Source organism: Glycine soja, chromosome 1 (assembly GCF_004193775.1).
Source record: "Glycine soja cultivar W05 chromosome 1, ASM419377v2, whole genome shotgun sequence".
Lineage (NCBI taxonomy): Eukaryota > Viridiplantae > Streptophyta > Magnoliopsida > Fabales > Fabaceae > Glycine > Glycine soja.
In genome coordinates, this window is record NC_041002.1 from 604,839 (window position 1) to 632,153 (window position 27,315).

General features: G+C 30.3%; 3 protein-coding genes across 3 annotated transcripts; 2 read left to right on the top strand and 1 right to left on the bottom strand.

Moving 5' to 3' along the window:
• Positions 1-4,805: 4,805 nt before the first annotated feature.
• On the top strand, positions 4,806-7,228 carry LOC114399892 (profilin-4). Its single transcript, XM_028362145.1, has 3 exons — positions 4,806-4,991; positions 5,279-5,416; positions 6,951-7,228. The coding sequence occupies exons 1-3, from the start codon at positions 4,863-4,865 to the stop codon at positions 7,083-7,085; spliced, it is 402 nt and encodes a 133-aa protein (XP_028217946.1). The 5' UTR covers positions 4,806-4,862; the 3' UTR covers positions 7,086-7,228.
• A 5,667-nt stretch (positions 7,229-12,895) lies between these two features.
• Positions 12,896-14,186, top strand: LOC114407533. Its single transcript, XM_028370670.1, has 2 exons — positions 12,896-13,248; positions 13,499-14,186. Exons 1-2 carry the CDS (start codon positions 12,971-12,973, stop codon positions 13,782-13,784), a joined length of 564 nt encoding a protein of 187 aa, XP_028226471.1. The 5' UTR covers positions 12,896-12,970; the 3' UTR covers positions 13,785-14,186.
• A 1,207-nt stretch (positions 14,187-15,393) lies between these two features.
• Positions 15,394-25,642, bottom strand: LOC114407542 (arginine--tRNA ligase, cytoplasmic-like). Its single transcript, XM_028370682.1, has 18 exons — positions 25,466-25,642; positions 25,283-25,380; positions 24,877-25,025; positions 24,653-24,728; positions 24,403-24,504; positions 23,952-24,170; positions 23,335-23,415; positions 20,333-20,416; positions 20,128-20,232; positions 19,297-19,475; positions 18,961-19,045; positions 18,500-18,686; positions 18,267-18,336; positions 17,615-17,684; positions 17,013-17,102; positions 16,477-16,545; positions 16,183-16,284; positions 15,394-15,961 (listed from the first exon to the last, which is right to left on the bottom strand). The coding sequence occupies exons 1-18, from the start codon at positions 25,542-25,544 to the stop codon at positions 15,851-15,853; spliced, it is 1,956 nt and encodes a 651-aa protein (XP_028226483.1). The 5' UTR covers positions 25,545-25,642; the 3' UTR covers positions 15,394-15,850.
• Between the last annotated feature and the right edge of the window lie 1,673 nt (positions 25,643-27,315).

The following is a 27,315-nucleotide window of genomic DNA, read 5'->3' on the forward strand; positions in this document are numbered from 1 at the left end:
CATATGACATAATTAAGACATTGCAAATCTTAGAACTTTAAACATATGATATTATAAGCATAAAAAATATATGATATTATGAATTAAGATACTTTTCCCTTAAATTTTTAAAGATGCGCTATGTAGCAATGCGGTGACTATTTTACAATAACTATTTCAAAGTTATAATATCTTGATTACTAATTCATTCACATTTTGATAATGTAAAATTTTTACACTAATAATACATAGAAATAAAATTCTGAGCAAAAAGCATATGAGGAGTGTTTTTAACCTAGCTACCGTACTATAAGAAGCATATGATATATATATATATATATATATATATATATATATTCAATTGCATATATAAAAAGGTAAATCAACAAATTTTAACACATACAATTACCAAATAGTTAAGTCATTGTTTTAAATATATGTTAGTTGGGTTGAAATTTGAACAAATCATATAAAATATCAAATAACATTAAAATATATTACATTAGATTATTAAATTAAATCACTTATATTCAATCTACCTATATAAATAACTAATATAAATATTATAGTCCAGAATTTGAATCATATATCTCCACTTGTTTTTTCTAATTGTTCAAATAAACTAGTCCTCTGAGTAAGTTGGAAAGTTGGTTTCTAAATCCAGCTTGTGAGAGTTGGAAAGCTATCGCTACTGCCCCATTTTTTGATAATAATCACATTTTGTATCAAATAAAAGAGGGGGAGGTACATTTAATGAGGACGAGAATTTTTTATATAAATTTTGTATACAAATAGATCAGTATTTCTATATGACAGATTGATTCATATAATACTTTACATTTTTTTTTTGTTATCATCAAAGCTTGTGGAGCCAATGCAAGCAGAACGCAGGGACGAAGTTGCCCGGTCCCCCTTCCCTACACAACCTCAGCCTCCACCATACTTTTGATCAATTGCAACAAATAATAAATATATACAAGAAAATTAGTAAGTATTGAAATTTTTAAATTTAAAAAAAATATCATTTGTAAGTTTTATCCAAACATGATCATATATCACTTAGTGGTTAAAGAAGAAGAAAAGAAGAAAAAGATAGGAGATTTAATTTCTCCCGTTAACAAATAATAATGAAATTATTTATTCAAGGAGCAACTGGATTTTGCCAAATGAAGTTTTGAAATTAATTAGAGGAATGGGAAGATGCAGGAATGAGAATGGCCCCGCCCCACCTTTGGGTCATATTTCTTCAACCAATTGAATGAATAGTGATATTTTTGGTCTGAGTAATAATATATAAATTATTTTTCATTTTAAACACTTAATTAACTAACACTTTTTATTTATCTTAATCTTTTTTCTGTCAAATCATAAATTTTATTATATTTGTTGAATAATACATTGGGTGTCTGATAAACAATTACAGTTTGGCTCTTTGCTTAGTATACGTGAATCCAGGTTGGCATCGATGTGCCGTACATTCATTCATAGCATATGTTAATACATTCCCAGCATCAAAACATGAAGGAGAAGCTGGTGGGCAGACAGGCCCATTTGGGTTGTGATTTTGTATTTGGTCTTTGGTCAACATTGATGTTAATTTGCAACACAACGCTTCCCTGTGGACCCCCCCATCCCTGTTTCTTTACTTTGCATCAAATTAATCAATGACCATTAACACTAAGCTTTGCACTGAATCCATTGCATGCCCATACACCACAACCATTACTATGATATTTTAAAACCATCATTAGTTAGAAGTCGTAATTAAGAACCCCTAATGAGTTGTACATTTATATAGCAGTACTAGTTCGAATTAAATTGAAATTATATGTATATAATTGGATACATTTAAATAAGTGTAATCATCAAGTTTATGCACATAAATATCTCTTGACGCTTTTATAGCATGCTGAATTCCTTTTTTCGCAAGTTTGAAACAATAATGATGTGATGGTTATTATTTTTCATTATTTGTGTGAATTATTATCGGTTTAGTTCACCATTAATCTTTACTAAAGAAAATAATAGATCATCTTTGGTGAAGTCTATTTTTTCAATTATCATTTTTTGTCTGGAAGATTTGAATTTTTGAGAGATTACTTAAAGAATCTAAATTCAATTTTATGTTTTTTTTTATTTTGTTTTTATGGATGTCTTCCTTTAGTGTTTGAAACATGAGTGAACATTTAATATGAACACATCTTTTAGTAAAAATTCAAACTTTGATTTGTCATTGTGAAAAACTAATTATTTTCGCTAGACACAATTCCCGTCTTATTTAATGAACATCTCTTTTAATTTTATAATTTTTAATAATTTTTAATTAATAAAAATTGTGTTAAAAAATATCTTAGGGAAGCGTTCCTCATGCTACTTCTCATGTCACAAAAGGATAGGTTTATCTTCAATAATATAAGATTAAGGTGCCACTCGACAATTATTTTACTCTTTTTATTTCTTCTTTTCTTCTTCTTAGATACGTAGTTTATTGTAATATTAAAAAAAAAAAAAACTGTTTCAGAAGCTTGGAACCACAAATTATGATTTCTTATATAAACAAATAGTATTATATCTCATGCGAGATAATATAAGTATTTTTCATTTAAACAATTTTCTTTATAAAATTTCAGTTTTTAATGTTGTTTACCTTTTTTTTTATAGTTTTAAAATATTTTTATTTGGATTTGCATACTAATTCATCAAAGGTGATACTATTGGTCCCTACAAAATTATTTTTGGTCCTTATCAACCAAAAGCAAAGATCAAAATACCCTTTGAGCATTTTTACTCCATCCTTTCCCACTACCACTCTTTACCCCTTCCCTTTCTTCATTTTTTTTATCATTTTCTCTTTCTCTTAATTCATTCATTTCCTCTTTTCCTCTCTCCCCTCTCTTCACTTACGCTATTGAAAATATTTTTTTTTCCACTTTTGTTAAGATAATAGAATCATGATTTCATTGTACAATAAAAATTATAACACAACAAAATTATAATTTTGTTGTATTACATAAATTACTATACAATGAAATTATGATTTCGTTGTATTGTATAAATTTTAACACAACAAAATAACCATTATGTTGAGTAATAAAACTTGTTACATTACATAATTGTGATTTCATTGGACCACAAATTATGTAGCAAACAATTTTTTTTTGTAAATAACTAATTTTTTTGTGTTGATTGTGTAAGTTAATGGATTGGAATACATGTATAAATGAAGAGGTTACAATACCAACTGGATGATTAAATATGGATGATCAAAGTCAAGGTTTCATGATTTTTATAGGTCTGTGTTTTGTGAAGTCTTGTGTTTTGTTGTTAAATAATTTTTTTGATTCTTTTAAGTTTTTAGAGAGTGTGATGGTTTGTGAAATTGGGCTCGATGTCTTGGAAAGGAGCATGAGTTTGTAATTGTGATTCAAAAATCAAAAATAAGAAAAAAAACATGTTATATTGGATTGCGAGGGAAAAATTAACAAATAGTACAAAGACAAGTTAGTACGTAAATTCATTAACATGATTTCATTGTGCATTGTGAGTGAAGATAAATTTAATATTTTAGAATGGTGGTAGGGGTAATAGCAATTTGCTTGGGAACAATAGCAACCCCATCCACCAACCCACAAGCCGAAGCAAGACAACCACGGTTTGGCTCATTTCATAGACCAATTTAGCCCAACTTATTTTAATTTTATTTATGGGTTATGTGAACTAGACTAGCCTATACATCAAGTTGTAATTAGACTCTTCTAAAGATAGTTTGTAAGTTGGACAAAATAATTATTCAACGGGAAGAAATAAGTAATTTCTTATTTTAAAGTATATTTTTATCATGTATTTAGATAATTTTAAAATTTTCATAATTTTTCTTATTAAATTATTATTCATATTGTAAATGTGAGATTAAATTGGCACCACTAGTGATACACACAAATTACCTTTAAACAAACTGTTTTAAGTAGAAGAGAAGTCTTCATTTTACAAAAATGTTTTAGTATGGTGTGTTATGGATGTCTAGGTAATGTTGTTACGATGTTGACAAATGAATATATATTTTTGGCTCAATTGCTTTTTTCAATTTTTTAAATATTGCGATTTTACGGTTTTAGTTTCATAAGTTTCAATTTATATGGATTTTTTAAGATTTCTCTCATTTATAATCAAGTCCATTTATCATTTCATTTAATATTTTAGTCGAGAGTTTCTTCGAAATGAAAATACATTTCTTTTGTTATAGATATTGTGAAGTTTTTCAGTTAAAATTTAAAAAATATAAATACTTTTCTCTTCATCCCAAAATGGATCAATCCAATGAAGAAATATTAATTAGGTGTCAAACAAAAAAATTCAAATACATCCGGCAAAAAAAATATAAAATAAAAATGAGAATATAAAACTTTCTACTTATAATTTAAGTCTCACCACTTAGTTGATTCTAATAGGTTGCATTATTATCCTATAAATTGTGGAAAGTGATAGTGAGTTTACAAATATTTGTATTCTAGAAGGTTTATATATTCATAAAGTAAGTTATGAATTCACTAGGCATGCATATTATAGTAGACAAAAATAGGAATGAATTGTTGTGGGTGAGTGATGAGTGTAAGATATGCATGGGATGGGCGTTTTCTATTTGGGGGGAAGGGAAGGAAAAGAAGAGAGAGGGGAAAATGGGTCCTAAAGTGAAGGAGAAGTTGAATGGAAGGAATTGAATGGAGAGCAAAATGGACGGTCATCTCATTAGCAATTCCGCATCACCGCATGCCATGCATTTAAAACTAGTACGTACATTAATTCCAAACCCACACAACACAATTACACCACAAGGATCCAAGAATAAGAAGAAGAAGAAGAAGAGATTGAAATATTAAGAAAATATGTCGTGGCAAACTTACGTAGATGACCACTTGATGTGCGATATCGATGGCACAGGACACCACCTCTCCTCCTCTGCCATCATCGGCCACGACGGCTCCGTCTGGGCTCAGAGTTCTTCCTTCCCTCAGGTCTGACTTCACATTATTTTCATATGCAATCATGTCAAAAACCTCTTTCTTTGAATGGAATTCAATTGAGGATAATAATGTGAGAATGTTTTTTGTTTTTTATCGGTTAATTGTTAGTGTTATTAATTTTTGTTAGTAGAATGATTTGAATTTATGATTTCTCTCTTTTTTTTAAAAAAATTAGACCCATCTTATATCTCGAAGAATTGTTTGTATATACTGATTAGTCATGAGTTACGTGTTGCTTTCATGTGAATGTGAGATTTGTGTTTTGTGTTTATTTTCAGATTAAGTCTGATGAGATCAATGGTATCATGAAAGATTTTGATGAACCTGGTCATCTTGCTCCTACTGGCCTCCACCTTGGAGGCACCAAATACATGGTAATACAAGGAGAGCCAGGAGCCGTCATTCGTGGGAAGAAGGTATAATCAACTCCTAACTTATCGTACTCATAATTAAACTAATCAATCTTACACAGAAGGTGATGTTATTATTAACATATTTGTATTGGTTTATTTGAAAAAATAAATATTTTCTTTATATTTTAAAACTCTTTCATGAAATTCGACAACAATGTAGTAATAGAAGTAATAAAAGCCTTATTTGATTAGGTGAGAACGTCAATATGAATCACATAATATGATTTGATTTATTGAAAGAACAAATTTTTATAAATATTATTTTCCATGAGATTTCTTTTTAACACATTATTCCAATAATCCAATGTCTTTTTTAATCTTCCTTTTCTCCTTTTTTCATGAATAAAAATTGCGAAATGTATTATCCTTGTTGCTCCTTCCAATACAAGACTCATTGAAAAAATTTGTTTAAGATGAATCTTGTAATAAATAATAATCTTTGAAAATTTGGTTTTTAACTGGCTCCAATGTTTATCATGTGATCCATAGTCCACCTTATACCTAGTACAATAAGTATTTTACGGTTATTGTAAACCAACTCAAATACACACTTGTAGTTTTGCAGTAACTTGTATAACGGTGTAAGGCAAATTGATCAATGTTCTTATATTTTGGCTTTAATTAATGCAAATTCTTCTTGAGGTGGTTTTTTGTGCAAACCAAAGTTGTTTTTTTATGAATTAGTACAGCCTAGTGCAATATGAAACATGTTTCATGTGATCTCATCCATGAACATTGATGACTCTCTTTTTCCTTTTACCTATCCTCCAAAGCTCCCAAGAATATTATGTGAACAACAAATTTAAAGCTTCTTTCTTCCGCTATACTAAGTTACAACTAAACTTGGTAAAACCGTTCAGCATACTCAGATTTTGATTTCTTCTTTTCCTTATAATATGGTGTATGTTACGAGAGAAAGACACAAATTACTTATGTTTACGAATGATGAACCACTACATATATAGGGCCACTTGTAGGCCACTATATGAAAATTTGTCTATCTTCTTAATGAATAAGTGATTATTCAATTTCAGACCTATTTACCACAGGAGTGGCACCTTTTTATTTCTAATTTTTGTTATTACTCATTATTAAACTGTAACTTTGGATGGTTCCTGTTACAACTTCTTTCTCATGCACGTATTCCTTTTCTCCTCTTTTTATATAAATGATATGAGAAAAACAAAAACAGAATGTAGTTGGACAACTCAATAATATTGTAGTAACCATTAGCTATGGTGCATAATTATTTGTGTTATTTTCTTTCCCTTGGAAGCTAGTCCTCACAATATTATGATTTAATTTTGCGTACTTTTTTCTATTGAGTTGTTAGTTTTTGTTGCAGAAAAATTTGAATCCACAATCACTATACCAACATTATATCTCCAATTTTGAGTTACTTATAAGTATAATTTGTTAAGTTCCTAACATTCTGCTAGATGGTTTTCCCTTAATATGTAAATGTATATGTAAATGTAGTTTTCCTATGTTTGTTTTGTTTTAAAATATCTGACTCCTATATATGCTTGATGGACAGGGATCTGGAGGTATCACCATAAAGAAAACTGGTCAAGCATTAGTTTTCGGCATATATGATGAACCTGTTACTCCTGGACAATGCAACATGATTGTTGAGAGGTTGGGAGATTACCTTGTTGATCAGGGTCTGTAGACCAAGATCTTTTAAGATCTTTTTATTTACAATTATGATCTGCATCTTTTCAACCCCATGTTGGGAGTTGTTGCAGACAATAAGCATATGAGAATTTAACAGTTCTTCGTCTTTTGAATTTTTAAATTTCATTGCCCTGATGATTGAATGGTGTTTTCTACGTTGCTTAACTTGTAAATCACATTTTTTCTTCATGAAAAGGATATACATAAACATTTTTCTTTATATTATTATTCCTAGGATCAATATAACTTTTTCTTGAAATCAACAAAAAAAAGTGATCAATAAATCCATTTACAATAATCAATCAAATTGAAAAAAAAAATGATAAAACAAATCTAAGTGGACGCAATTTAAATTACTTTATTCTGATTATATACAATCTTACAATGTAGGAATACTCTCATAGAATTCTTGTCACTGTTTTGAATGTTATTCCCTTTATCTTGATGGTAAATGAGCTTTTTTATCAAACACATGATTTTAAATCCTCTTAAAATTTCTTTTTAATAACCTGCTAATGAGGACCTTCATTTGGGCGTAACCTATAATTATATTAGACAAAATATTTCAATTGATAATTTCTCTTATTAGCTAAAAAACTCGTTTGACAGTCAGTAAATAAATTTTTTTTTCAATGGTTTCTAACGTTTTATGAAATGTTATTTAAAATAGGATTTTTAAAAATACTAGTTTATAATTTTTTATGTTTTCTTTTTTTATCCTTAATATATTTATTAATTTTTTTAATTATATTTTTAAAATAAATCATAATTTTATTATTTTTATGTTATTTTATACTTTTCAATTATTTTAACCGTTAATTTTATTGAATATTTATAATTTAATAAACTAACTTCTAGCTAACTCTTTAGATTATATATGTTTAGCAAAATTATATAAATGAAAGCTAGAGATTGTAAAACTAGTTATTTAAGTTATAAGTACGTGATAAAAACTAATTATTAAAATAGTTGAAAAGTATAAAATTATGATTTATTTAAAAAGTGTAACCAAAAAATTTGATAAATATATTAAGAATAAAAGAAAAATAAAATATAAAAAGTTAAAAACTAGTGTTTTAAAAAAATACTACTTTAATAATACTTCAAAAAATACTAAAAGTTATTAAAAAAATTTGTTTGTCGAGCAATTAAACAAGTTTTCAGCTAGTAAAAAAATTTAAAAATTAACTAAAATATTTTATCAAATATAATCATATACTATTTATGGCAAAACTAAATGGTAGGTGAAAGCTAGAAAACTATCTTATTATATAAAAAGTGTTTGACAAAATTATCTCTTGGAATAGCTAAAAAATATAAAATTACATTAAAAATAAAAATAATAAAATTTTACCTTAAATAAAAAAGATTAAAGAAGACATCTAATAAATATTCAATAACAAAAAAAGAATAAATATAAAAAACTAAAAGCTACCATTTTAAAAAAATTACTTCAAATAGTGTCTAAAAAAACACTAAAAACTAATAAAAAAATGTATTTATCAAATAGTCAAACAAACACATTTTCAATTAATAAAAAAGTTAAGATCTACTTAAAATATCTTGTGAAATACACTCTTCTAAAATTTCTTCTAATGATGTGGCTTAATTGCCAACGAAATAATGATAATTCGGTGATCAACTAAATATACTAGGAAATTAAAATGATTAATTGTTTATTATCAAGCATTAATTACCTTGAATTCGAAGCTCGATATCTTTCTTACAAACTATGGATTTTGTTGTGAAACATTAATTGTAGTTGAAACTCTGAATCTCGGAATTAATCTTTCACTTTTCGCGAAAGAATAGTTGGTTAACAAAAAAAAAAATTGTAATTAAAATGCTTGGTGATTAGTATCTCGTTGAATTGGGTCTGTGTCTATTTTATTTGTTGTATAGTACAAGGCTTCGCATCGACTTGCCATGAGAATTCCTGATTGCAATTAGAAATTTAGAATAAGAGTGTGAAATTGGGTCAGTCCAACCAGAATTTCTTTTGGATTTTAAATTTTTATGACCCAGTCCAGCTTTAAGGTTCAACGAGTCTTTTAGTTATAATTAAAATAAAATAAAACTAAAAATGTTTAATATATAGCATCCTAAGAAATTTTGACAGAAATCATAATTTTATACTAAATTTATTTTTTTAAAAATTTGCAGAATAGTTGGTTATCAACACTTAATTACATCAATATCAATTAAAAAATAAAGAATCTTGTTAATAGGTATTTTTACTAGTTAAGGATTCAGAAAAATATTTATTATGAAAATCACTAACAAAAAGAAGCAAAACAACAACAAAAAATCTCCTAATAAATGATTAAGTTTTTAGTTTCTCTTAACCCTCTTAGCATTGGTTAGCATTTATAAAAAAAATAAGTTACTTTAAACTATTTTTCATTGAAATTTGATATCAAAAATAAAAAATATTAAAATTAAAATATCTATAAAATAAAGGATATTTTAAAAATAGTCTCATTAAATAAACTAAAATTGATTTATATTTATGGCAAATGATTAAGGAAGTAAATAGGAAAAAGTTTTTGTTGAAATGCAATAAAAACGTGTTCTCTTATAATTTTAAAATATGCTTTCATATAATTTCTAATAAAAAATTTCTCTTTTTAATTTTTTATCGACGTCTTAAGAGCAGTGATTAATAATATTTTATATTTAATTTTAAAAAAAACAATATTAAATATTAATTTGTGAATTTTTACCTTTGAGAGAAATTTAAAACTCACAATCTCTCCTTTTTTTCTTTTTTTTAAAAAAAATTATTAAGTCAACAACTATGAGAACCTATATTTTTAAAGTAACATTCAAGACATTTTTTTTCTTATATTTAAAAACATGAGGGACGAAGTTTAGAGTGAGGTGACAAGCTCTTTTTTTTCCTACTATAATGAATGGGGTCAAAAATATAAAATAATGCTAATTAATATTGTCTTCTCTGCTTGTGAACTTTTGGAAGGAAAGAGAAACTCAATGGATGGGATTAATGGTGACAATCAATGAGGGGACCAAACGTTTCCATTGAATATATCAGTTGGAGTTTATTGAATCAATGGATTAAAACAGCGTCATAATCCAATCACTCGTGGACACAGATAAGAATAAGATTTTGCAAAACCTTTATTTTATTTCATGTTTGTTTATTTATTTATTTATTTCAATTAAACACTATATATAGTGAATATAGTATGTGGCCTACTCGCAAGTGTCATCCAAAACCATACGATGTAGAAGCATGTGGTGGCAATCTAATTGCCCATATCCAAACATCACTCGTGACTTGTGACTATGTCAATCTCCTTATCTTCATATCCTTCTCATCGTACCAATACAGCTCATTCTAATATAACAATAGATTTTGTCTTGTCATTAGTTACAAAAGGATTCGGACATTTATTTATTGGTTTAGATCCATGTATCTCTTCATAAAAAATAATAATTCGTGTAGGTCTATTAGTTGGTAATAAAACCCACTAAGAATGTATTTAGAATAGCTGTGTGAAGACATTTTTAAATAATTGCTTATTATAATCAATTATAGTTCAAATTAATTTTTGTTTATGCTTGTTGAAAAGTAACTTTAAGATAATTAATCTTGTTAGGTGAAAAAGAAAAACAGCTTTTCACAGTAAGTTATGGGAATGGGAAAAAAGAGTTAGTATTAGAAAATTTTGACACTATTGGGAAATAACGTATTTTGAGAAGAATTGAGAAATGATGTAAAAGAAAAAGAAATGAGAAATAATTTCAAGTTTCGAATTTTCAAATGTATGAACATAGCTTATTTTTCAATAAAAAAAATTCTTAACAAATTTCAATTGATATCTCAAATACATTAGTTTCTTTTTAAATATATTTTTTCCTATAAAAACAACTGAAATAGAGAATTATAAGTTGTCTCAGACATACTCTAAAAAGAGAATAAGACTCCTATAGTTTTACTTAATAAAAAATATGTATGACAAATATTGCTAACAATTTTCAAATTCTTTTTTTTTTCTCAAAAATATTGTAAAACACCCCCTTCCTCCCCTTTCCTTATTCTTTCTTTGATTTAGAGATGAAGATTATATGACCAATACCGATGAGGGCATGATTTGATAGAGAAACATGCATGAATGCATGATTAATGTTTGGATGATGGGGGCAACATCTTCAAACCAATTGCAAAACGTCGACGTATTCCAATCCATCTATAAGGTTTGTCCACGTGGGTGGAATATCTTAGCAAGCAACATAACACAACAAGTTTTGAAAAAGAAATAACACTTTTAAATAACTCGTCAATTCAATATAGTTTGCACTAAGGTCCCAGCATTATCATTCACAAATTTGGTTTAGAAAATACAGAAGTCTTAATTATGCAGATAGAAGAATGAATGCGGTAAATATAATTATAAACCATTTTAGTTATATGTATTATGAATCAATTATTTTTAAAATTAAACTGTTTCTAGCTTGAAAATACCAGCATAGTTCTCTATCAATTTATATGTACTAATTAACATTGACAAGATAAAAATAAAACAAAATTTCAGGAAGCAATTGCCTGCTTTTTATTGGGGGTTTCATGACAGTCCAGTTCCGATCCACTAATCTACCAAGTTCGAAAGAATTATTGAGGGATCTGGGTTTAAAAAATGAAATCAGGTATATTTTAAGGACAGATTCAAGATATAATTTGAATCATCTCTCAATTTAATCTAATGTCATATATGTGTTTTTTTTTAAATAAAAAATAAATAATAACTGTTGATAATACAATTGATTGTCTTAATAAATGTAAGTAATGTCTTATTTAACATAATATTATATTTATTACAAAATATATATTATAAAATATATCTTAATTGTTAATATATATTTCATTAAGTTTACTTCTGAAAAAAAAATCATTAAGTTTACCATTTAAGTATTTTTTTTTTATTCATGAGAATATAGAGTATCATAAAAGTAATTTACATCATTCACGACATTCTGTTAAATAAACTAAAATAGATTCTTTAACACGATTTAAGTATATAAATATTAAGATTTCTATTGTGTCAACGAGTCAAATTAATAATACAATCTTATTTCAAATACTATTGAGTCTTAATGAAATTAAATTCGAATTCATGATCATAAAATTAATTTTATCAAAATCTCATGCCAAATAAAAACACAAATAAATCTGTCCCACGAACTGCCATGCTTTTATATCGTACAAAATGTGGATCTTTTAACGGAAACATTCTATAGATAACACTTTTTACCAGGAATAGATTAACTGCAATCATAATTTTACCGTTGGAAAAAGATAAATTAACACTCTAAATGCTATTAAATACTTGGTGAGAGAAAAAAAATATATAAATATTATAAAATTTATAATATGATAAAATATATTAATAAAGTGTTGAAAATGAAAGCATAGTCGAATTTCTTTTGCATTTTTGCGGGTAGATAGAGACGCATTAAAAGGTGGGAATATACTTATCTGTCATGGCTTTATGAAGCAAACTTGGCGAGATGTGGACCTCAGTTTTTCCCTCCAAAAATAATAATAATATTAAACGGTGAGTCACAACATGGAATGAAATGGATGTCTACAAATTTTAGACCTTATCCTCTATCCTACCTGTCTCATACAAGTTATCAATTTCACACCATGTATAACGTGATCTGATTGTGACAATTTTATATACATTAATTAGTAAAACCTAACTCAATATTATTGAAAAATAATAAAATTGGTCAATGTTATCCAAATCTTCTTACATCTATATATATATATATATGACCCAACATTTTATCGGTTGAACATAACTGCTCCGTATCTTGTTGGGTGTCATTCGTTTTCTTATTTTCTTCTTAGCATACATGAATCAGAAGGCACAGAATTTTTATCTGGGGATGGATGTGAAGAGAATCATGGATGGTGATAGAGTTGGGAACACTAATTGGGTAATTAAGGAAGATGGTGTAGAAGATAGCAACGATTCATCATCCATTGGATTCAACTCAGAAGATTCTATTTGCTCTTCTTCTTCATCAGAGTTGGCCGAGGACGCTTCATCTTCAACATCTTCTAATTCACCAACACATTCAAATGGACCTTTGTTTGAATTATCAGGCCTCATGAGCCACCTCCCTATTAAGTAAGCAATTAATCCCCCATGCCTTTCTGAATTTTATTCAATTTCCTTTAACCAAACACATACATGTACCATCGATCGAGGTGTAGATCAGGTGGAACAAGATTGTTTCCTATGAAGGAGGATACTTGTTTTCTCTATAGAAAAAAAAAAAAATTACACACAAATCATCATCATCTATTATCAATGTTCAGAATTGTTATATACTTATTATAAGATGTTGTGTTAAGTAGTTTATATTTGACCTGTGCAGGAGAGGGTTATCTATGTTCTATCAAGGGAAGGCCCAGTCTTTCACTTCTTTAGCAAGGGTGGAGAGCATAGAAGATCTTCCCAAGAAAGGCACACCTTATAGTAAGAGAATGAAATCATGCAAAAGTTTTGGGGGAGGCTTGGATAGTCAGAGACTATTGTGCAGTCCAAAGTCTACAATATCAAAGAAAACTTCAAGAGGGTCTTTTGCATCTGTACTAAGCAAAAGAGGAAGTTTCCTAGGAGGGTCTAGATATTCCATTGCAGTTCAACAAAAGAACTTTTGAAATTCAAAATGTTAAAGAGTTATTGCTTATTTCATGTACAAAATCCGGAAAATTTTGAGTCCTGCAGCTTCAGCTTATTGAGTCAAAGCCATATATGATCAGTTAGCTACATATTTGAGATTCATTATTGGTTTGTTTTCCATGGTGGTATGATCCTTGCCTTTTACAGTCATTACTACTCTGACTCAATGATCCCAAGTTATTGCCTTGATTCATGTGACACCAAATCCTTTTTGAGATCAAATTTTAGGTTTTCTCTTTTCCGTAAGATGTATACTTTATCAGTTACTTGCACATACTTTTTCATAAATTTAGGGGAAAACTCCAATATATTATCACTTAAATTTGAATTACGTGTACTTTGGTTCTCAGATTCTAAAAACATATGATACGATTTTTAAACCATTCCATGTTTATGTTGTAGTCCTTTTATCCAATTTTTAAGCCTAATAGTAAGGTATATTGATAAGTTCTTTAAAATTTAAAACTGAAGTGCATTTGAACAAGTTGGATAGGATAAATTAAACTTCTCTCATCAAGAAATTTGGAACAAGAAATAACTAAGCGATTTAAGCATGATGATCTGTCACGTAGATTTGCTGATTAGTAAAGATTATTATACATTATTGATCAAAATTGATGGTATGTTTGATTTTTAAAGTAATTATTTAGTTGATATACATAGTGTAGAAGGTGGTATATTGACTTTTACAAAACACGATTGATCTATTCATTTTCCTTTTCTATGTTCCATTTACATGGTTGAAACTATCTTAATCAAGAAGAGGGGTATGGTCATCCCAAACTTTTATTGTCTTCTCATTTTATATGTATTTTTTTTTTACGCGTAGGGTAATTAATCTTCTACTTAGTACCGCATGAGTTCATTTGATCGCTGTAATTGTTCAATCCAACAGTAGGCCTTGAGTAAAAACGAAGTAACTTGATTTGAGGTGTCGAAAATGAAAACTTTAGACTGACTCTTGATTTTGATTGTTTCCTATTTTTATTTTTAAAGAAAACAGAAAAATAAGAGTGAAAATAAATTTGTTTAAAATTTAGAAAACATATTCTTTGAAATATTTTCAAAAACAGATCCAAAATTAAAAATAACAGATCAATGTTTTCCTATTTTCATTTTCTAAAGAAATGAAAATGCAGTCACACCTTAAAATATTTTTTTCTTGATACATGTTATTTAAATCTGAAAATTTTAAAAATGAAAATAAAAAATAAAAACAAAAATAAACACTTAAATCAATCACCATATGTTGTCGTATTTTGTTGAGTTTCTTGAGAATGACAAAGGGTTTTGTAAAATTGATTCATAGCTAGTGGCAAGAGACTAATTAATTTTTATGTGAACATGTTTTGTTCATCCATTGCCCACAAATCATTATCTTTGTATTCAGCTACCCAAACCCAAATTTCCTTACTCCGACCTGTATTTATACAATGGATTCACTTGAAAATATTCTTACCCAACGCTCTACATATAACAATTTAAGTGTAAGGGATAGATGTAACACAGAGTGGAGGCATATGATACAATAAAGGATGCCTTACTACTGAACAATGAAATAAATAAATAAGGAAAAGGAAAAAACAGTAAGAAACAAAACACGCAGAAAGTAATCACATTCACTCCTCAAAACATAATTCCAAACAACAAAAAGAGTCCTGTTACTTTTGAGATTAAGAGTACAAAAGAACAGGTACAGTTGCATTTTTCTTTAGTACAAATGTACAATGGACTCCATAACGTCCATTTTCTAGTAATTTCTCTTGGAACACAAGTAAAGCAAAATATAACTCATCTAAATAAATTTCATGGGACCTTGTCAACAATATTGCTATAAATTATTTACTTTCCTTCGTAAAAGTTACAACTCAAATACAATTAACAAAATGGAAGAGGGGATCTTTTACAACTCAAATACAATTAACAAAATGGAAGAGGGGAAGAGGTGATCGAATTTGCCTGAACAATTTTCATTGTGAAGTTTCCTATACTTGTATATCCCAAAAAAATCTGATAAATAATTTGCATATGAAGCTCTTATATGTCATAGCCTGTATACAGGTTCAATTCCAAGGAGATAAAAGCAGTGTCTCATCACAGTCACCGTCGCTTCACATAGCAAGAGTCTACTAGTTTCCTCAGGCGACCCCACAACCTGCCAAGGGTAAGAAGTTAAACTGCGTGGTTTCATCTAAACATTATTCTTTCACCGAATCTTACCTAGGAATTCTTTAGGATATATATAGTGCGTTGTTTTTAACATGTACCACTCTTGATCTTGACAGTTTTATGTATACTCTCGTTACTAGGAAATAGGAACGGGAAAAGCATAGAAATGTAAATGTATAGCATAAGTTAATGGCTTTAGAAGTATACCTGACAATTAGCATAAAATTTTTTTGTAAAGATTTCTGCCAAATTGTAAAGGTATTCACACAAGAAATTGGGCAACAAATAGGTGCATGCCTCCTCATAAACCTGAAAAATAGAACAGTACAAATAGCCCACGAGGTAAGCATCTTTTGGATTAGAAAACACTCCAATATGCAGGAATCCCAACCGCTGTAATCTAGATATCTCAGTCTTTTGTTTAAAGAAAATGGCACCCCGGTAACAAAGCCTAAATTATTACTAGTATACAAAGGTATAAAGCTCAAGAACATATCCTACCTCAGGAAATTGTAGCAAATGAAGCCCCAATGCACGTTCATCTTCATGATCCAACACTATTTTCCCGTTCTGTCAAAAAGTTGATAAACATGTAGACAGTAAGAAATGGGCAAAAGACAATATTTAGCTGACTGATGATTATAAACACATGGACCATTGAGTCATATCACATTTATAAAATATCAGTGCTGAAATGACTAGCATCAAGCCAACCAAGGTACATTATAAACCTAGGCATCAAATCTTGTATCTCGTATAGTAAAATTAAGCATATGAGCTGACAAAAAAAATAAAAAAATTAAGCATATGACACAAAAATAATTAAATCAAATACTTATCAAGCCAACCAAGGTACATTATAAACCTAGGCATCAAATCTTGTATCTCATATAGTAAAATTAAGCATATGAGCTGACAAAAAAAATAAAAAAAAATTAAGCATATGACACAAATAATTAAATCAAATACTTTTTAAAAATAAACATTTAATAAACCAGTTTTCATCATCATCCAGGGAGAAAAGAAGCTAAACTTACTCTCTTTACTTCTTCTATGTCTTTACCAGATTTCCTGATAATGGAACAGATCCTAGCATGTGCATACAGCAAATAAACAGCAGTATTCCCCTGTTTCACAACAAACTCGGGAAAGTAAGACGAAAATAACTTCAGAACAGTTAGTTTTGTTGGGGGATTAAGAGTTCTACAATAGACAACATGACTTTCATAGGCGCATTTTAGCTGTTTTAGCAGCAATTGTTAATAAAAGCAAACAGCAAACAGTTAGTGGTGTAGTTGAAACTTTAAAAAAGAAAAAGGATCGGGCTCCTTGAAGGGATAGTTTCGCTTTAGAGAGTCAATTGCAAGTCATAAGAACTAAAGAAAACACCAAAGGTAGTTGATTCTCACAAATCAATAGTTTATTACCAAGTTTTTATCAAAATCAAGAACGATGATATTTTCTATCCATGGTTATCACATATCAACCAGACTACTCTTGGAAGTTACTGTACACTTCAGAGGATATTTGTTAAGGGGGAAAATAAAAGCAGGACAGGACCCATAGATAATGGTCTATACTAGCTTCTTTACTGAAACCTCACAATCATACACTCAAAATTTGTATACAGAGAACGCACCTTATCATTAAGCATCTGATCAAAGTTGAATGTGTAATTTGTTAATCTGTTGATCTTCAAATCAGCATACCTGCAAACACAAATGGATATGAATATAAATGGCAACAATACAAGCCTACAACTCATTTAGTGTTCCCAACACAGGTATAACTGCTCAAGCAAACTGCAAGTGAAAGGTTTATCAAGTCAAAGCAAAACCATATGTTACTAAAACCACAAAAATGTTAACAACCTAGCCAAAGTCATATGCTTTACTTCAATGCAATTTATTGTATTCACTGCTCACAGTCATCATATTTAATCAAAAACCTCAGTAAAAGATAAAAGGTAAAATATATCAATAGGATTATTGGCTCAGAATATAAAATACCCAGTATATAACAGCTTTTAATATTCAGTTAACAGGAATTTGTTAGCCAAATCACCTGTCTATATTAACACAAGAATATGCCCAAAGAGAAGCAAAATACAACTTAGCATGACAGAACAAAATGTTGATTTTTCTTAAAGTAGGGGGAAATATTGAGTTAAAGGAGCTTACTTTTTATTTAAATCAGCAAAAGCATATATTAATGACAGTTCGAGAAGCACCAAAACAGTTACAAAGTGTCCAACATCTATGGCCTTTACTAGGTGAGTTAAAGGAGCTTACTTAACGGCCCCATAACCAATTGCCTCGGATGTTTTCTCGATCTCCTCCTCAGACCAATCTTTAGCTGTATCTAAAAGAACATAGGATCTGGAAAATTAATTGTCTAGTGCCTAGAATCTCACTAAATGAAATTTAAAATAGGCAACATTAATAAATCTTAATCACACAGAAATTTCATTCATGGATGTTTGCATGCAGACAAGGAAGAAGTAAAAAGAGCACAGGAGCTTCACCACGTTCAAGAATGGCAATTTTACAGCGCCTTTTAGCTTCATCAAGTAAATCAACCAATCGAACAACCTCACTGCTGCGAGTCCGAAATCGTTTTCCATCTTCCCCAAGAACAAGACCAAAACCTATATGAGTACATTTTGGATATGCATTCTCATCCTTTGGTAACCAACCTGCACGCCTATAGGCCTGAAAAGGAAAATGGGAAGTTTGACATTTTAATTCACTGGAATATTGGCAACAGCAGCTCAAGTAATATATCATAGTCCATGACTTTCTCTTTTAAAAATTGAAGAAATAATATGAAAAAGATTTTTGGACATAAATATCAGAAAAACAAAGACAAGTCAATACACAACGTACAAGGACAAATTGCTACTGGAAAAAACAAGTAGAAAAGGGTTCTGACACAATTTGATGCAGTAACCATAACATACCATGAAAATCATAATTTGAGATATACCTTAAATAGCATATCAAAGTGTTGCTGCTGCCCAATATCTGTAACATATACAATCCACTCAAGTTTTTCTTCATTTAGACGATACCTACATGGTTCAAGTAGTTCAGATAAACAAAACAGTCTGTTTTCCTCATTTTTCCAGTTCCATACTTGGAAAAAAATGCAGACAAATAAAAATAGGTATCCCAAATTTTACATGAAAAGCAGAGTATATAAACATCCAATATGAATAAATTTTACATAATAATTGATAACAAGTTTGGTACTCAAGTGAGCCAGCAACTCTAACAGGATTTTCCAAAGTATGTCCATAAAAACTGAAAGAGTAAAACTAACCAAAGTGATGCTAGATCAGTTGTAAAATAGTTGTATCCACCATCTCTTTTCACAGCAATAAGTGGTATGTCTACACCCTCAACATAAATCACACGCGCGCCATCACTCTCTTCAATCAGTCCTAAATTATCTAGTTTCTCCAGAACCCCAGGAATATATGGATTATAGAAGCTCTCTCCCTGAGACCAAATACATCACCATTCAGTACACTTCAAAAAAACATCACGGTTACTCATTCAAGTAAAACCACCTCTAATTACTGCAATATAAATTACATATGCTCAATCAATTTATCGATAAACTGTATGCACACATAGTATAAAAGACAGACAGCCAGAAAACAAGCCCTTTCATCTGTGATATTGATAATTGTCACTCCAAAGGCTAAAGCCTGGAAATCAATCAAGCATACGGAGGAGTCATGTTTTGCACAAAATCCTTATGATAATATAATTCCAACAAAAAACCAAAGTTGCCAAAGAGAAATTACAAAGGTTCCCAAATCCTAAGGCAATTTGATCAAACCAATCAAACATTTGGTCATAGAAGAACAAAAAAAAGACAAGTTTTACTAGACAGATTATGGCAGATCTGGTTAAAAGACAGAATCTAAGCTACATTGTGAATTGAATAAAAAGCACAGCAACTGCAAGAGTCACTAACAAACTCAACAAATATTAAGCATGCATACTTTCATAGAATTTTTAGTGGTCTAGCAATGCATTGAAAGAAGTCTTAGAGATTCCTTCTGGAAGGTACAAAAGAATAGACATCATTGTTAAACAACTTAAACTCCAAAGAGCCAGTGAAAAAGGAAACTAGAACCCTTACCCTTTCCTCCAATTGAACTCCAAGGCGTTGATAGACTTTATCAAATTCAGCCCTACTAACATCACAAATTTGTTTCCATGCCTTGCGATACTTGATTTCTCCACTCTGAAATCAAAATCAAGACATACATAAAATTTAAAATCCAAGTTCCCCAATATCTAGTCAATAGGAGGCAAAAAGAGAAAAATCTTAACATATGTTTTACCTGGAGGCGGACAACTGCCTGCTGTGCCCTCAACTTAAACTCAGGATCACTATCAAACCTCACTTTTGAAGCCTTATAGAATGCCTTAAAATGCACCAACATGAGTTCAATAATAACTTTTTCAGTAAAAACAAATGCTTCATCATCATTATATGGAGAAACTAAGTGACAATTAATGAGATCATTATCCCTCATGACCAGTACACATTGCCATTTCACAGTTGATGGATCATTTATAAAAGTTAATAAAAAACAATATTCATAACCAAACATAACCTAAATACTTATTTCTAACTTCACTCCTTAGCTTCTTTCTATTGAACAACAACATAGGAAAAAAAGAAGAAAAAAAACTTTCTCCCACTAAGTGGGATCAGCTACATGCATCGATTGATGTGGATCATGTCTAATGACAAACCATTTAAATCTAAATCATTCTTAATAGTTTTTCTTGGTCCCTTCTACCTCTAACTATTGGACTTTCCTCCATTTGATCTGCTCCCTTTACAAGAGCTTTTAAAGGTATTTTCTACACAAGCACAAACTACCTAAGGCAAGATTCTACTATCTTTCCTACAATAGGTGTTACCCCAACTTTCTCTTAAATGCATCCATCCTAATTCTAAGTTGTCTAGTGCACCCACTCATCCATTGTAAGTTCATAACATTCTTATTCGTTCAACGTTGAGCTTATTTTCTTGTTGGCTCTTTATTGCCCAGCATTTAATCCCATACAGTATCACATGTCTTTTAACTATGTGGTAAAATTTTCGTTCTCACTTTAGCAGTACTTTTTATCACAAACAAAACCCAAAAAACTCCTCCCTTCAACCCACCCCGATTGAATCCTACGGTTTACATCTTATATTCCCTCATCATTTTGTATGGCAGGCCAAGATACTAAAATTGTGTGGCATGTGGAATGATAATGTCTCTAATTTTCACCCCTAAGCTAGAATTAGTGGGTCTCCTACTAAACTTACATTTGATATTCTTTGTTTCACTTCTACTTAAATGAAGGCTATGTGCTTCTGAAGCTTGTATCCACATCTCTGGCATCCCATTTATTTCTTCTTTCTACATTAAAAAAAAGGGTGACAATAGAAGAATGGAACTTATTTCAGATAGCAAATCTATTATGTAAAAAATTTATTTAACCAACAAAACATGAAACAACTATTTGCACACTACATGTAGAGAAAATCATTTGCTCCTTTTTTGGGTTTTTGTCAAGGGAAAATAGCAATTTATATTCCTAGCTAGGTTTAATGGTATTTGTAGCAAAATAATTTATATATAACTTTGAATTCATAGTTTTTACTTCCATTATGAAATGAATACAATTACAAATTACAATGAGCATGCAGCAAATAAATTAAAAACAAGGATAAAATATGTTTTTAGTCCCTCAACTAAAAGTTGATTGGTCTTGATCCCTAAACTATTTTTCCATTTGTGTTTTGGTCCCTACCATCAAGTTCTCCCGTTAAATGATGATGTGGCGACTGATTTGTGACAATTTTTTTCTGGGAACTAAAAACCGCCAGAAATTACTTTATTTTATTTAAAAAAAATATGGCAAAAGTATCATCTACCAGATGAATCAACAACAATCACCAAAAACAATCAAAACAATAAGAAATCTAATACGGAAGAAGAATTTAAACCACTTACCAAGGTAGTTATAAACATCAAAAATAGAAATTGAAAAAAAGAGGGAACACACTCTCATCTCGCACGCACTCGGATCTCAACAATGTTGCCGCTGCCATCTCGCACAAACTCAGATCTGAACAACATCATCACTGCCTATCTCGCACGTACTCAGATCTGAACATCGTTGCCGCTCATCTCGCACACACTCAGATCTGACCACCGCCTGTGTCACCTCACCGATGAGCATATGTGACAGCACACACTCAGATCTGACTCCAACAACATCAAACAGGGTCGTAACACACTCAGATCTGACAGTGAGGTGGTGCAAAGAGTGAACAAGCACCGAAGAGAGCGAATATAGCCAGCCACTGCGTCTTGTGGAGGACGTGCTCCGGGTTACGAATTGGAGGAGGCATCACGTGTTTGGGGAGATAATCCTAACCGCCACTGAGAAACTCCACCCTGATGCCGCCGATAATCCCATCCCGTCGTCATAGCCTCTGCCTGTGATGAGTTTGCGTATGTTGCAGAGACCAAAGTGCAAAAGATGTCTGTATTCATAAGTTCTTATTCATTATGATATTTTTCACTAAATATTTTCATAAGGTTTTGGTAAGTTATACTGTGTTCATAAGTATTATTGCCAATACAATTTGGCTGGTTCGTTTTGCTCTCAATTTGTTTAAAACTTAAAGATCATTGAACGCTTAGTTCTTATATTAAGTCTCTTTGGATTAAATTTTTCACAAGGCGCAAGGCATGAAGTGAGAAAGAAGAAAATTTCTCCTAATATCCAATTGAAGTTAATAAGATAGGATCGTCAAGTTCATAATGATATTTGGTTGTTTATGTTTATTTTCTTTTATAAATAAAAAAACAAAATTTGTGTTCTCACTGAAATCTAATTTGAGCACCATAATGATTTTTGTATCCTTAATTCCTTATTGAAACTTTGAGCACCCTGGTTTTGAAAAGGAAAAAAAAAAAAAGCAGTCTCTGGCGGTTTTTCACCGCCAGAAAATGGTTAATCAAATTTTAAATAAATCTGCCAAATAATTTCTAGAGGTTTTTAACCCCCTCAAAAAAAAAAACTGCCACAAATCAGTAGCCATGTCATCATTTAATGGGAGAACTTGACGGCAGGGACCAAAACACAAATGGAAAATAGTTCAAGGACCAAGACTTTTAGTAGAGGGACTAAAAACAAAAACTTGAATAGTTGAGGGACTAAACATATTTTACCCAACAACAATGTCTTTCAGATCAGAATGAAGAAATAACAACAAAATAAACACCTAAATAAGAAAAATTGAAATGAAATTTATTTTAATATATTTTCTCACCTGAAGATCTCCAATGTCTGCTTCACTAACATCATCTGGGTTTGGAAATTTTTCAAAGAGGTTTGTAATCAGCATCCCAAACTACAAAACAAATGCATGTACTTTGAGCTTTATATTACCAATATTAAAATGAGAACTTTCCTAATGGAATGTTTTATCATTCAAGCAAATATGTCATAAGGATATCCCTATAAGAAATCAATGTACATTGCTAATTTGATGAGTAATTGAAATAATGCAATATCTAAAGTATTTTCCTTATTGGAAGGGAGGGGGGAGCAGTGTCTTAGGACATCAATTTTTCAAGGTTACACAACAAAGACGAATATCAGAGGACACACAGTGAGATGCAAATGTACTTGATCATTAAAAGAATTATATAGCAACTTATATCAGCAATTTTCTCAAGCCATGCAGATATGCTAACGACATAAGCTTGACAAGTTAAATGACTGTTGCATATGAATTACCCAAAGTTGTGCCTTATATGAAGAAACCTAGCTTTGACCTAAGATGTAGTGACGAGCAATGGCATAAATAATTTATCATCAGATTAAACATGCACTATTTTCAAACTCATGGCACAAAAACAGCACAATATTAGAACTAAATTATACCTGTGTTCCCCAGTCACCAACATGATTTCTACGGATTACACACTCTACACGTGAAAATTCAAGCATACGAGCTAATGTATCACCGATAATGGTAGATCTCAGGTGGCCAACATGCATTTCCTTTGCTATATTAGGTGAGGAAAAATCAATCAAAGCCCTCTTGACTGGAAGTCGAGGTGCCCATGAATTGATACCATCAATTAGCATTCTCTGTAAGCTCTGCAGTAGGAATTCTCTTGCTTTTAAGTACTAACAAATGTTTTAACAAGTTCAACATCCAAACAAAGTGAAAACCTTAACTTTCACATATTCACCCTTCCAATCAATGAACACTATGACTCAGACCCGACCCCCACCCCCATTGAAAATTAAAAAAATAAATAAATAAAGACTTACACACTATGTACATAGTATTTCTAATTTAAAATTATAAGATAGAAAATGCCATCACCTCAGCTATCCACTTCTTTGACAATACAACATTGACAAATCCAGGACCAGCTACAGAGCACGAATCTATCATTTCAGATGGAGGAAGATTGTTAACGATAGCCTACACATACAAAAAACATACAGATGACCATCTAACAACAACAAACCAAACTCTAATCACAAATAAATAATTATAAAGAGGAATAAAAAAAGAGCACACATAGGTGGTGAAAATGCCACAAAAGTGAGTGAATTAGTTGTGATCATACCTGACCAATTGCTGGGGGACCCCTAAATCCTGTCTGCTTTCCCTTCATCTTAGACCATATACCCATTGCATTATTACTGCACCAAGTAAAACTCTTAGTTTCAGTTTGCACATATACATAACAATATCAGTTTTGAACAATGCAAAACCCAATCAAAACCTGAAATTCACTTCAAAATTCAAATACATGCAACAAGGAGAGAAAAAAAAGAAGAGTGAACTAACCATTGATAATCACCAAATTTGACGCCACCTTTAACAGCACAAGCATCAATTAACGGCACAACATCTGGCTCATCGGGCACAGTTGCCCTCAGAGACAAGTCAAACAGCTGCGCCAATTGCCTTTTGACACTGGCCGGGTTATCTATTTCCTAATATCATTCCAAACAGAACACAACACAACACCATTTTATCACAAAGAAAACAATGAGGGAGATATAAGGTTGGCTTGGTGATAAAGGGTGAAGGGAGGGAGGGAGGGATACGGCATGGGTTTGAATCCCCCGATAACAAAAACTAACAAGCTAACAACTAACATTTGCAGCTAAAAAAATAAAAAAAAATAAAAAAAACAATGAAATCAAATCAAATCAAATAAATAGGAACGAGAACTTATTAATGAACTTGCAATTATAGCGGTGGAGGTGGATTGTGGCTTAGTGACTGGAGATTGCTGCGTTTTAGTCACTGATAAAGCGAATCTACGAGACGCAACCTTAAGTAAATCTGTCGTTCAAAAAAAAACCAGGCCGTGTTAGTGAATTGAGTTAAGGCGTTGAAGTAGATATTGAAGAAAACGAGAGAAACTGACCGGAACGAGAGGATGGTAGAGAGGGAGGGGATGGGAAGTGAGAGAATCGATTGAGGTTTAAGCATCCTAACCCTAACATTTCTTCTTCTTCTTTTTTTTTGAGCCAAACACCATTCTTGTTATGGTTTTAGCCGTTTTTGTGTGCTGTGTGCTCACCCCCGTTGAAGATAACCAGTGGGCCACCACCACTCAACAGAGTACAGACCATTTTATATTAACAAAAATTGCACCAATTTTTTACATTTCCAAATGCATTTCATTTTATATTAGTTAATAATTTAATTTAATTTTTTTTAGAAGGATGGTATCACAGCTGAAAGTCATGAGAAAAAGAAAGGTTTTTTATGTTATTACAGGTTAAGTGCGTGTTTAATTTGGTGTTAGAAAAAAAATTCTGAGTTTAGATTTAATTTTAAATATAATTTTATATGTTTAACAAGAATTTATAATTAATTATGAGATGAACAATTTATGTGTTAGAATTGAATCTTATTTTTAACTTAATTTTATAATAAAACATTCAAATATAAATCACATCATTTCAAAATCAAATTTAATCAAAATCAATTTTATTAACATTTATTTTAAAGCACACTAAAAATATGCATATAAAAAATACTTTAATATATTTTTAATATTTCAAATTTGAATCATATTTTTTTGTCCTTTAAATTTAATTATATTTCTTAGTCCTTTAAATTAAAAAAAAAAGCAGCTCTTTGCACTTCTTTTTCCTCATGGCGTTAGCATATGTCAAGTAAGAAATAATGAGTTTACATTTTAGCTGTTAAAATTTTAATTTTAAATTTGGATTTTAAAATAAGATTTCTAACAATTTTTTAACCCACAGAATCATTTATAACAAAATTAAAAACTAAAAGCACAAGAGTTTGTCACAATTTTTCGTCACGGTGTTTCCAACGACGCATTTTGTGTTACTTTGTTTCTGTTTGTGGGTTATTTTTTATTTTTATTTAATTAATGTTATTACTCTATTGGATACTTTGGTTTTTGTTATGGTGCCAATGGAGGTGTAGGCAGGAACTGATGAAGCTAATTCTCATTAATGCAGCAAAAAATGCTCAAGATCATAATGTTTGCTAATGTGTAATGTGGTGTTTGTTGGATGAGAGGAGGTGGTCTAAAGTTACTATGATTGGTAGATTTGGTATGAAGGTTAAAAAGCCCTTTACTGATGAACAAATAATTTTGCCAGTTAAAAATTATCATATAATATGAATTTGTTATTCCTTGTTTAGTAATGGCATAAGGAAAAAGGATATTTTATAAGTTTGGAAGAGTAAAAAAAAAACAGATTTAAATTGACAGATGTTATATTCATTAATTTTTATTTACTCTCTTTTCTAATTTGTTTTTCAAAAAACATACTCTTCTATTTACTTAGAAAAGAAAAGTAAATATAACAATTTCTTTAAATTTAAAAGACTAAAAAAATATGATCTAAATTTAAAAGATTAAAAATATATTTAAGAAAAAAAAAACATGAATTGGAAACATTTTTGGTTAAACAAAGAAAAAAAAACTTTCAATGGACCGGCCCAACCGGGTAATAATGCAGATTACGAGGCCAATTTTGCAGTTTTGCTGCACAACCTTCCATGCACCTTACCGCACACAATCTTTGCCCACCGTTCTTATCCGATCGCAACTTTCCAATCGCATTCCAACACGCACGCACCCAGAGATTCAACGTACGTTACAAGGCAGAAAAAGTATTTTTAAAATTGTTTGCGTGAATCCCTAAATTACCCTCACCTCCTTTATATAAAAGCCCTCACCAGCGCGGTTTTGGAGTCGCACACAGTTTACTCACTAACTCACTGTGAGAG